At 33.3% G+C, this 12375-nt stretch overlaps 1 protein-coding gene across 1 annotated transcript; it reads left to right on the top strand.

Annotated features, from left to right (window-relative positions):
• The first annotated feature begins 385 nt into the window (after nucleotides 1–385).
• LOC111396973 (UDP-glycosyltransferase 83A1-like) lies at nucleotides 386–2977 on the top strand. Its single transcript, XM_023023622.1, has 3 exons — nucleotides 386–1066; nucleotides 1709–1864; nucleotides 2238–2977. Exons 1-3 carry the CDS (start codon nucleotides 769–771, stop codon nucleotides 2828–2830), a joined length of 1047 nt encoding a protein of 348 aa, XP_022879390.1. The 5' UTR covers nucleotides 386–768; the 3' UTR covers nucleotides 2831–2977.
• The last annotated feature ends 9398 nt before the right edge of the window (nucleotides 2978–12375 follow it).

Here is a 12375-nt window from a genome sequence, read left to right as displayed (position 1 = left end):
CACGATTGACAACTGTTCTAAAAGATAGTGCATAGGTTGCCTTAGATGTGAGGTTAAAAAAAAAAAAAATAAATAAAAAAAATACAAAGGCCTTGCATATGGACGAGGCATAATAAAATGTCTAACTATATCTTGACTGCCTGATGTTGGCCTATTTGCCAAAAGGTGCGTGCCCTTTTATTTATTATTTTTTATGCAATTATTTTTAGCTTTATAAGGTTGAATAAATTAAGCTCCTGTTCGGTGAAGATTAAAAATCAGATTTTTAATAAATTTTTGGTTCAAAAGTTAATCTACATGTAACATGATTGTTTGGATATTTGCTTATGATAACATAATATTGTTTGCTTATGTTGACATTATATTGGACCCTACTACATCGTGTTTCATGTGATGGAGCTCTTTAACCCGAGAAGGAAAATTATAGATGGAAGAAAATACTCTTCAAGTCTGATAAAAACGTTCATAAATTTCCACAACTCCACCGTGCATCATACAGTCCCCCAAAACAACCCATTGAACTGTCCTTTCATTGGAAATACGTAGTGAACTTCACAGTCGACGGGGAGAAAATTAAGGAAGACAATGAAAAATCCTCATGTTCTACTTATTCCATTTCCAGTACAAGGCCATTTGCCTCCCTTAATGGAAGTTGCACTCCATTTAGCAAAATATGGCTTCAAACTCACATTTGTGAACTCTGAGTTCATTCACGAACGAGTTACCAAATCAATGCCGGAGACCGACAACGAATGAGAACTCATAAAAATGGTTTCGTTACCTGACGGGTTAGAATCCTCCGATGACAGAAGTGATCCGGGAAAATTGTGGGGATCAATTATTAGGGTTATGCCGGGAGAGCTAAAGGTTCTTATTGAACGGATTAATAATTCTCAAACTGATAAAATCAGTTGTATAATTGCCGATGCCAGCTTGGGTTGCGCTATGGAGGTTGCAGAGAAAATGGGAATCAAGAAAGTAGCTTTCTGGCCAGCGGCAACAGCGATACTCGCCTTGGGCTTCAAAATTCCGACCCTTTTTGAAATAGGAATCATAGACAGTGAAGGTTATTACAGTTTTAAACATAAATAGTCTTCACCACTTTGTTCTAAACCCTGTTAATTTTTATTTTCAACATCAATCAGCTCAATTTTCCCTCTAATTTTATATTCTAAGACCAGAAAAAAATTCAATTAATGGAATTTTTGTCATGTTCTCTTCCCTAGAAGATATCCCAAGAAAAGGGTCCGGTTTATCCATGAACTTAGAGCATGTTTGGCTACCCTTAAGTGTGTGGCTTCTTTTCTAGCATTTAAACTTAGTCAAACATGTTGTTTTCGACATGCTGGTAGTTAGTCTATTGTACCACCTAAATATTCTCTGAAATTCATTCAGCGAGTCCAAATTAATAGTCACTCATTTGATTTAAGGAATGCTATTGAGTATAACCGTAGAGTGTGTCCTTAATTAATTATTCAATTCAATTGTAATTTTTATGATAAAATTTTTTTTTTTAGTTGAAGAGTATTTACTTATGGTGGTCCTGTACATTCTAGCTGATCACAACTTTATTAGCTGATCACAACTTTATTGACAGTGAAGTCCACAAAACATTTCAGAATATGGCTATAATTCAAGGACAAACTAAGTTTCTAAACAAAAAAAATTTGTATTCTATATTAATAATATTGCTGAACTTTCTATGCAGGAACACCAATGAAAAACGAGATAATTCAGCTTTCACAAGCAATGCCTACCATGAAGACAACAGATTTCTTTTGGAATTGTTTGGGCGATGAAGCGGGACAGAAATTGTTCTTCAAACTCATGATAAAAATATGCAGTCGGCTAAATCGCCAGAAAGGTTAATTTGCAACTCGTCTAATTGGTTAGAGCCTGGGACATTTGCTTCATTTCCAGACTTTTTACCCATAGGACCTCTTCTGGCAAGTAATAGGCTTGGAAAATCAGCTGGCAACTTCTGGCAACAAGACTCAGGTTTTCGAGAAACAATATTAAGCTATAAAAAAAATAGAAAACATATGTTTATTTAAATTATATTTTTAACATGCCCCTCGAAAACTGAATTATTTTTTTATATACAAGACCTTGACTCTTGCATTAGTTTAATAAATTAATATCCCCGTTTATTCTAATACGATGTTAAACCATTTCATCTAAAAAACTAAGATTTAAGAATAGGGACAACATATTTATTTGAATTTTGTCTTCAACAGGTTACCTCTTGTGGCTTGATCAACAACCACGCAATTCTGTTATATATGTTGCATTTGGAAGTTCCACAGTATTTGATCAGAATCAATTCAAAGAACTTGCTCTCAGCCTTGAACTCGCCAAAAGACCATTCCTGTGGGTCGTGCGAGAAAACACAACTGAAGATGTCGACAATGCATATCCAATAGGGTTCCACGAAAGAGTGCGTAATTGGGGGCAGATAGTGGCTTGGGCACCGCAGCAAAACGTCCTATCCCATCCTTCCATTGCGTGTTTCATTAGCCATTGTGGTTGGAATTCCACCATCGAAGGCATAAGCAATGGAGTCCCTTTTCTGTGTTGGCCGTATATCTTGGATCAAATATTTAATCAGAGCTACATTTGTGATCGTTTGAAAATAGGATTGAAATTGAATAAAGATGACAGCGGAATTATTAGGCATGAAGAGATTAACAACAAACTAGAACAAGTTTTGAGTGATGAAAGATTTAAAGAATTGGCATTGGATCTTCAATCAAATGTCCTAAACAGCGTTCGAGAAGGAGGGAGCTCTTATAATAATTTCAAGGATTTAGTAGCATGGATTAAGGATTGAAAAAAGATTTTGTTCTAGATATCCTACTATTATCATCACATTAAATATGTATCCTTGGCATTGATAGTATTGAGTGCAAGTTTGGTTAATCTTACGTAATTTTCAAAATAATATTTTGTGTTTATTAAATTCCCGTATGGTTAAGTTTCAATTTTCAATTTTGAGCTTTTAGTGTATTTTCAATTTTCTATTTTGATGATCTGTTTTAAAATTATTAAAAACACGTTTGATTGCTCATTTTGAAAAATTATTTCTTAAAATAAAAAATTTAAAAATACATCTAGCTTGAAAATTTTTTTTATCAAAATTTTTTCTAAGAAATTTGATTATTCAATAAAAATAGAATAATTTTATGTTAATATATTATCAATATACGCCACTGTTTGGTGGATATTAGAATTTGATTTTTAGCTGAATTTGATGAAAGTTGATAAAATGTGTGGTTGAAAAATTGTGGGTCCTATGAAATGTGTGGTTAAAATAAATTGTCGACTTTAACTTAGATTAAAATTAAAATCTAGGTCTTAATGAGGCAAAATTTAATTATTGAATTTATTATAGTTATTTATACTCGTTTTATCGTTGTTCGGTATTTTTCTTATTCATTCTTTGTCAAAATGAGATCTTTAACTATATAATTATTGTTTAAAAAGTCTTACTAATGGGGACTTGTAAAATAATAGATAGAAGTTGAATGACTATTTGGTCTTATTTATAAATTTAAATGATCTTTCCACTTATTCAGAAGCGTATATTTTATTTCGATTTTAATTCTTATTGGAAACTTACATATAGAAATCATTATTACAATATATTTACACTTGATCTCTAATTCTGTCGTGTTTTTCTTTTTATTCTCTTAGAGCATAAAAAGAACATATATGAAATAGTAAGAGATATTGAAATATATTGTTTAAAAAAAGAAAAATAAAAAGAGACCTCGTATCATTAGTCAATTTTTCATAGTTCTGAGTGACTTAACAATAAAGAAAAAAGATTAGTGTTTGGTTTTTCTGTTATGTACTTCAGATCATTGTTCTCAAAAATGGTGCATAGGAGAGCTTAGGTGTGAAGTGAAAAAAATGCTTGCATATGGATGTACACTTATCTCAGTCATTAAATTGGAGCAATTATTGTTATTTTAAATGAATTGAGGCTTAATTTTTTATATATTTCGTTTGTTATGTGCATCTTGATGAAAAACGATGGAAATGGATAGAAGGAGCGAAAAATTGGCCAAAATGAATTAAATCCAAAATTTGGGGACTAAATCACAAAGAGCTTATAGTTGATTTGGACCTAATATCGATGATTGGAGAATGTTTGTGGTCAATTAAATGGAATTGGAAGATAGAGGAGCAAGAAGATATCAAAGTGAAAAATATGCTTATTTTTCGTTACAAGAAAGAGTCTAGCATGGGATTCAATGTCGATTAACATGAGAGATTGAAGATTCAAAATTAGAGTTGAAGACTAACGAAGAAGAAATTGATTTTTCACTTTTCAATCATTGTTTTCAATTTTGGGTAATGTTTTTTTAAATCTTTTTGTGTGATTTATTAAATAACATGTTAGGCTAATTCTTTTCTTGTATTGAATGATATGAACTCTATTGTTTATTTATTTTAATTCAAGACTAGTATTTTAGTTTAATTCTTGCATTTCTTGATTAATTTTGTATATCCATTGCATTATTTAATTGTTTGGATTACAATTAGATAATTAATTGCTTGTTATAGGAGACTCACAATAAGTTTTGACATATGTGCAATAGATGTGAGGAATAACATTTATCACTTGTGCAATCATATAGATAATCTAAAATTTAATGCATTCTAACTATTCTAATTCGAGTTAAGAATAGATTCAAGTCGTGGCTAGGATATAATTAATTTGTCTTGAAAAAGAAAGTTAAATACATTAACTTTGTTGATTGTCAAGAACGCATGAACTGAATTAGATTACAAATTAAGAATTGAAATAAATCACAATAAGCAGAGTCGAAATTCAATACATCCATTCATAATTTGATAAAAAAAAATCAAACATTTCTTGCTTTCTTAGATTAATTTAGCAAAAATAAAATAAAAAATCTCTCTTTATTTCACATAATTCGAATTCCATACTTAATTAATAAACTTGAATTGAAATTTATTCTCTGTGGTGCGATACTTGTAACTTACTCAAAAATATTATTTGTCAACGATCCCGTACGCTGGCGAATTTCGTACACACAATGGACAAGGTACAATAAAATAGCTAATTCTATTTTGACTGCTTAATGATGGCCTATGTGTAAGAAGGTGTGTGCCTTTCATTTATTATTATTTTTTATACAATTACTTTTTATTTTTAAATAAACTAAATAATTAAATAAAAGAAAGAGTTAATAAATAAAAGGTAGGAAGTAAAAATTCACATCACAACACCTAAAAAAAAATTATAATTACACAATTTCTAATGCATTAATTTACTTATGAAAAATTGCAGCAGCGGTCTCTAACCTTTTCATTTTTTCAGACTTTACCCTAACCTTCATTTTGTGTCAGCGAAGGTCCTTAACCTTTCATAAATATTCGCCTGAAATCTATCTGGATGGAAACCATTCAAAATACCGTCATTTGACCAAAAAAATTCCTTGAATCATCTAAGATCTCCACGATTTTATTGGACGTTGATACCTTTTTTGATGGTATTTTTGGACATTTTATTGGATGTTGATTCCTCAATTTTTCGATCAACTAAGGTGTTTTGGACGATTTCCGTCCAGATGAACTTCGGGTGCATATTTATGAAAGGTTAGAAACATTCACTGACACAAAATGAAAGTTAAGGATAAAGTCTGTTGGACCTAATATCGATGATTGGAGAATGTTTGTGGTCAATTAAATGGAATTGGAAGATAGAGGAGCAAGAAGATATCAAAGTGAGCTCATTGAGGGACCAAAATGCAATAAAAGAAAACTTTTCATAACGTTGCTTGCGCGCAGGCCGATTCTCCTGTGCGCGACACCCTATAGTCCACTTACTAAGAGCAAAATCAGTGAACGATGTGCGCGCAATAAATATACGGTGTGCTCGAGGGGCCACTTCTGGGCCTAGACGACCAATTGTCATTTTTTGACCTAAAGTCTTATGGAAATCAAATTAAATCTACTATTTGAGCTATAAGGGACGGCTAGAACGTGAAAGCACATAATATGCTTATTTTTCGTTACAAGAAAGAGTCTAGCATGGGATTCAATGTCGATTAACATGAGAGATTGAAGATTCAAAATTAGAGTTGAAGACTAACGAAGAAGAAATTGATTTTTAACTTTTCAATCATTGTTTTCAATTTTGGGTAATGTTTTTTTTAAATCTTTTTGTGTGATTTATTAAATAACATGTTAGGCTAATTCTTTTCTTGTATTGAATGATATGAACTCTATTGTTTATTTATTTTAATTCAAGACTAGTATTTTAGTTTAATTCTTGCGTTTCTAGATTAATTTTGTATATCCATTGCATTATTTAATTGTTTGGATTCCAATTAGATAATTAATTGCTTGTTATAGGAGACTCACAATAAGTTTTGACATATGTGCAATAGATGTGAGGAATAACATTTATCACTTGTGCAATCATATAGATAATCTAAAATTTAATGCATTCTAACTATTCTAATTCTAGTTAAGAATAGATTCAAGTCGTGGTTAGGATATAATTAATTTGTCTTGAAAAAGAAAGTTAAATACATTAACTTTGTCGATTGTCAAGAACGCATGAACTGAATTAGATTACAAATTAAGAATTGAAATAAATCACAATAAGCAGAGTCGAAATTCAATACATCCATTCATAATTTGATAAAAAAAATCAAACATTTCTTGCTTTCTTAGATTAATTTAGCAAAAATAAAATAAAAAATCTCTCTTTATTTCACATAATTCGAATTCCATACTTAATTAATAAACTTGAATTGAAATTTATTCTCTGTGGTGTGATACTTGTAACTTACTCAAATATATTATTTGTCAACGATCCCGTACGCCGGCGAATTTCATACAAACAATGGACAAGGTACAATAAAATAGCTAATTCTATTTTGACTGCTTAATGATGGCCTATGTGCCAGAAGGTGTGTGCCTTTCATTTATTATCATTTTTTATCCAATTACTTTTTATTTTTAAATAAACTAAATAATTAAATAAAAGAAAGAGTTAATAAATAAAAGGTAGGAAGTAAAAATTCACATCACAACACCTAAAATTTTTTTTTTTTAATTACACAATTTCTAATGCATTAATTTACTTATGGAAAATTGCAGCAGCGGTCTCTAACCTTTTCGTTTTTTCAGACTTTACCCTAACCTTCATTTTGTGTCAGCGAAGGTCCTTAACCTTTCATAAATATTCGCCTGAAATCTATCTGGATGGAAATCATTCAAAACACCGTCATTTGACCAAAAAAATTCCTTGAATCATCTAAGATCTCCACGGTTTTATTGGACGTTGATACCTTTTTTGATGGTATTTTTGGACATTTTATTGGATGCTGATTCCTCAATTTTTCGATCAACTAAGGTGTTTTGGACGGTTTCCGTCCAGATGAACTTCGGGTGCATATTTATGAAAGGTTAGAAACATTCACTGACACAAAATGAAAGTTAGGATAAAGTCTGCAAAAAATGAAAAGGTTATGGACCACTACTGCAAATTTTCCCTTTTATTTATTATGTCCTTAATTGATTTAGTTAAAACCATGCTTTTAATAAATGATAAAAGTTGATGAAATATATGATTAAAAAGTTGAAAACAGTTGTGGATCCAATGAAACTTATTGTTAAAGTTAATTGACTTTGACTTAAGTTTTTATCAACTTTGTCAACTAAACCAAATAGGGACTATATGGTCTTTAAATAATATTATTAGTGGAAAAAAAGTCTTATTACTTCTAGATGCCTTTTTTCTTAAAATACTTGTTCTTCTCATCTTGACACGATGCATTGCCCAGATATTTGCTTATGATAACATAATATTGTTGAGACTTGGTATTTGTACAGAAAATCCATACATACACTTTGATAAAATGGCACATGAAATTCAGCCATTGGTTTCTATTCCAATATCAATCATGTTACATGTACATCATTTTTTTCATGGTGCCATGTGATATCACACTATTGGATAATTTATAAGTGAATTATACTACTTGTACATAAAAATGATACATAAGGGATGACATAAAATGATGTAAAGTGAAAAGATTGAGTAAAAAACTTGAATATATTTTTAAACTGATAAATGATAGAGTGATATGTGCCTTTATGAAACTCATTATGTAAAACTTGATGTATAAGGAGCAAGGTCCTTTATAAAATAAACAATTTTTTCACCAATCAAATCTTGCTAACTCGGGTGATGTCAAAGATAATGTACACTTTTGGAGTATAAATGGCCTTTATTTCCAATATTGTTTGGATAATGCTACAAGTACAATATTCTTGACATCAAGATTGACAATCCTGTCACATACAAGAGGTAGGACCGCGATTAAAATAATCGCGAGCCCCATTTGAGTGGGCTCTCCAAAAGAGCTTTACAGCACTCAGCATTATTGATATTGTTTGCTTGTGTTGCCATAATATTGGACCCTACTAAATCGTGTTTCATGTGATGCAGTATGTTTAATTCCCTCTTTCACCCGAGAAGGAAAATCATAGATGGAAGAAAATACATTTCAAGTCTGACAAAACGCTTAAAAATTTCCTCAAAAGCCGTGATATGATCCAGGAGTCGAGCCCTATGAACGCTAGTGCGAGACGAGATCCGTTGATAGTCAATGGCGGACCAATGACACGATCAAGGGCAAAGTAAGTGAAACAAGCGATGGGATTTCTCGTTCAAGAAACCATTGATGGAACCATGTTTGGGACTCAAAATGGAGCAACTTTCATGTTCGGGTCGAAGGCCGAATCAACTTGGATCAATTTAATATCGAATGCCAAAGACAGAGGAAAATAATAAGCCTATACGACCGCATAGGCTTATAAGGCTTGTGATCGCATGGAGGCATACCGAAACTCAAGATGAGATTTTTAGTTGAACCATGCGACCGCATGGAAATATACTGTGCGGTCGCATAGGTCAAAAATTTGGCGAATTTTCTATATTTTGTTAGTTTTTTATTCTTTTCCATATTTTGGGGATTATAATCGACTTTTGCATGATTTTTACCTAATTTTTAGGTTTAGTATAAATAGGTGTTTCCATTCAATTGTTAAAAAACTTTTGAAATTATTGATATCGAATTAAAAGTGGCATATTGTCTTCTCTTCATCATCTTCATTGAACAACTTCGAACTTATCAAGAGTTAACTTGTGGCGTTCAAACAACCAGATTTAATTCTTGGATTACGTGATCAAGGGGTCTTTCAAGTATCGTTCTTATTGGGTTTTTTGGTTCGACTTTCTTTTGGGTTAATCCTAAACTCTTGGATTAATTTGGCTTTCTTGAGTTCGTCAATCTCGTTGTGGGTTTCATAGTCAATGTTGCTACGGGGTTCGCATCAGTTGGTATCAGAGTTTTGGCTCCAAATTAATTGAAAATTATATCTTTTCTTTATTTGTTTGAGTCGTTAATTTTTCTTTCTTAGTTCTTCTTCGTTCTTGCTTTTCTTTTCATTGTTTCGTTGAGTTGTTGGTAGTTTAATCATCTTCTTTCATCAAGGAGTAAAAATAAAAATAAAGAGTGCAAAAAAAAAAGTTACTGTACATTCGAGGTACTGTTCATCTCGAAGTACTGTTTACAAAAAAAAATTGATATTATTATTGTTTGATTTTATTTTTCTGCCAACAATAATTCCTACATTGTGTTTGACTTTGGGATATTCAATTGGGTTTGATTCTTTCAATCTTCTATTGATTCGATTCACATATTCTTGTCAAAACATTCATCTATTCCACTTATTCAAGTCCTTTGAGTCTCGTGGTCTTCGATTAGTATTCGGTTTGTTTGAATTCCCGGTAAAATAATTGATTTAGTTCACTTGGTTCTTTGAAGTGCTTGGAGGGAGACTTCGAGTGGTAAAAAGGCCGAGTAGTGAGTTTAATAGAGGGAAAAAGCCATAGTGAGTGTTTCTCGAGTGAAATCTTTGTGAGGCATAAAAAAATTGTGTTATATGATGTTGAAAAGAGAAGGTTCTAATTCAAGCTGAAACAGCAATGGCAACAATGCATCAGATGACATGATAAAGAGGTTTGAAATGGTACTTGGTGATGTTAGGGAGAAGGTGGATAGGCAAGGAGAATGGATAGCGCAAATAGGTACTACAATTGCTAATCTTAGCAGGGGACAAGTGAAGTTGTCTAATGCTGGGAGGCCGAGTAAGCGTGAATCTAGGAGAGGAAGGCGAGATAATTATCGTAGTGATGAGGATGATTTTGATGAAAATGCCTTGATATGGGTCGAGCGAGGCATAGGGTCGATATGATGGAAAGACGGGGTAGAAATATTTTGGGAGATGAAGTAGATGGAAATTTGGGGAGTATTAAAATGACTATTTCGCAATTTAAGGGGAGAAGCAATTTGGAAGCATATTTAGAGTGGGAAAGGAAGGTTGAGATGATTTTTGAGTGCTATAATTATTCGGAGGAGAAAAAGGTAAAATTGGCGGTGCTTGAATTTGTGGATTACGCGATATCTTGGTGGGATCAAGTACTTACATCACGGCGTAGGGGTCGAAAAAGACCAATTAGCACTTGGGATGAATTGAAGGTGTTGATGAGGAGGAGGTTTGTTCCGAGTCACTATTATAGGGAAATCCATAAAAAATTACAAGGTTTGTACCAATGATCGAAAAGCGTAGAGGATTATCACAAGGAGATGGAAATTCTTATGATTCGGGCTAATGTGGACAAAGATCGGGAAGCTACCATGGCATGGTTCTTGAATAGGTTAAATCACGATATTGCAAACGTTGTAGAGTTGTAACACTATGTGGAAATCGAGGACATGTTACATGTGGCAATGAAGGTTGAGAGACAATTGAAGAGGAAAGGGACATCTAGGCAACCCTTAGGTACTTCGACTCCTAATCCAACATGGAAATCGAAGTGGGATGACAACAACAAAAATGGGGCTGCACCTAAAGGTAAAAATGATTGGCAAAAGGGCAAGGATGAAAATGCTAGCAAACCAATATCAAAATCGGAGGCACAACCGTTGTGCAATCGGGACATCAAATGTTTTAGTTGTTTGGAAACGGGGCATATTACTTCTCAATGCCCAAACAAATGGGCGATGTTGTTGTGGGATAATGGAGAGGTTGTGAACGATAGTGATGGCGAGTTTGATGACATGCCGGCATTGGAGGATGTTAGTGAAGAAGAAAAAGTTGAAGGGTCGGTTGGGAATCTACTAGTCATAAGGCGAGCTCTCACTACTCAAATCAAAGGGGATGACTTGGAGTTGCAACGGGAGAACATTTTCCACACTCGATGCCATGTCAACAATACGGTATGCAGTGTTATAATTGATGGTGGTACTTTCACTAATGTAGCTAGCGTATCTCTTGTAGAAAAATTGGGTTTAACATTGTTGAGACACCCGAGACCTTATAAATTGCAATGGTTGAATGAGAGTGGCGAGGCGAGGGTGAATCGAAGGGTGCTAATTAATTTGTCAATTGGGAGTTATAAGGATGAGTTAGTGTGTGATGTGGTGCCAATGCAAGTGGGACATATTTTATTGGGGCGACCATAGCAATACGATAGGAAGGCTATGCATGATCGGTACAAAATCGATATAGTTTCATTATGGATGGAAGGACCATTACTCTTGTGCCATTGACACCAGCGCAAGTCTATAAGGACCAATTAAAATTGAGAAGTGAGGAAGAGAGGAGAGTCAAGGAGTTAGAAAAAAAGAGAGAAAGTGGTGAGTTAGAGAAGAAGAGAGAAAATGTTGAGATAGCCACTAGAGAGAAAAAGAGAGAGTAAGCACAAGAAAGAAAAGAAAGAGAGTATTTTGAGAGAAGAGAGAAAACACGAGTGAATTTCTTTGGAAAAGAGAGTGATTTGAGGAGGGCAGTAGTTGGGAGAAAAGAGATGATCTTGTTCGTTTATAAGGAATCACTCCTCAATTTTGAGAAAACTAACCCACCCCTCCCTAGTTTGGTTAACTCTTTGTTGCAGGAATTCGACGATGTATTTTCAGAGGATGCACCAAGGGGATTGCCGCCTAATCGAGGCATTGAAAATCAAATTGACTTCATACCAGGACCTGTCATTCCAAATCGACAAGCTTATCGAAGTAATCCCGAGGAGACTAAGGAGCTTCAAAGACAAGTGGAGGAGTTAATGAGCAAAGGATACGTGAGGGAAAGCATGAGCCCTTATGCAGTACCGATTTTGCTTGTGCCAAAAAAGGATGGAACATGGCAAATGTGCGTGGATTGTAGGGCTATCAACAACATAATGGTAAAGTATCGTCACCCTATATGTAGGTTAGATGACATGCTTGATGAATTACATGGTGCTTGCATATTCTCTAAAATTGATAT

The sequence above is a fragment of the Olea europaea genome, chromosome 7, assembly GCF_002742605.1.
Source record: "Olea europaea var. sylvestris chromosome 7, O_europaea_v1, whole genome shotgun sequence".
Lineage (NCBI taxonomy): Eukaryota > Viridiplantae > Streptophyta > Magnoliopsida > Lamiales > Oleaceae > Olea > Olea europaea.
This window is presented reverse-complemented; position numbering and strand designations above follow the sequence as displayed.

Coding starts and splice junctions, on each gene's coding strand:
- LOC111396973 (XM_023023622.1), top strand. CDS start 769: ATGGTTTCGTTACCTGACGGGTTAGAATCCTCCGATGACAGAAGTGAT. Junction 1,067..1,708: donor AGGAATCATAGACAGTGAAG/GTTATTACAGTT, acceptor CTTTCTATGCAG/GAACACCAATGAAAAACGAG. Junction 1,865..2,237: donor TCGGCTAAATCGCCAGAAAG/GTTAATTTGCAA, acceptor TGTCTTCAACAG/GTTACCTCTTGTGGCTTGAT.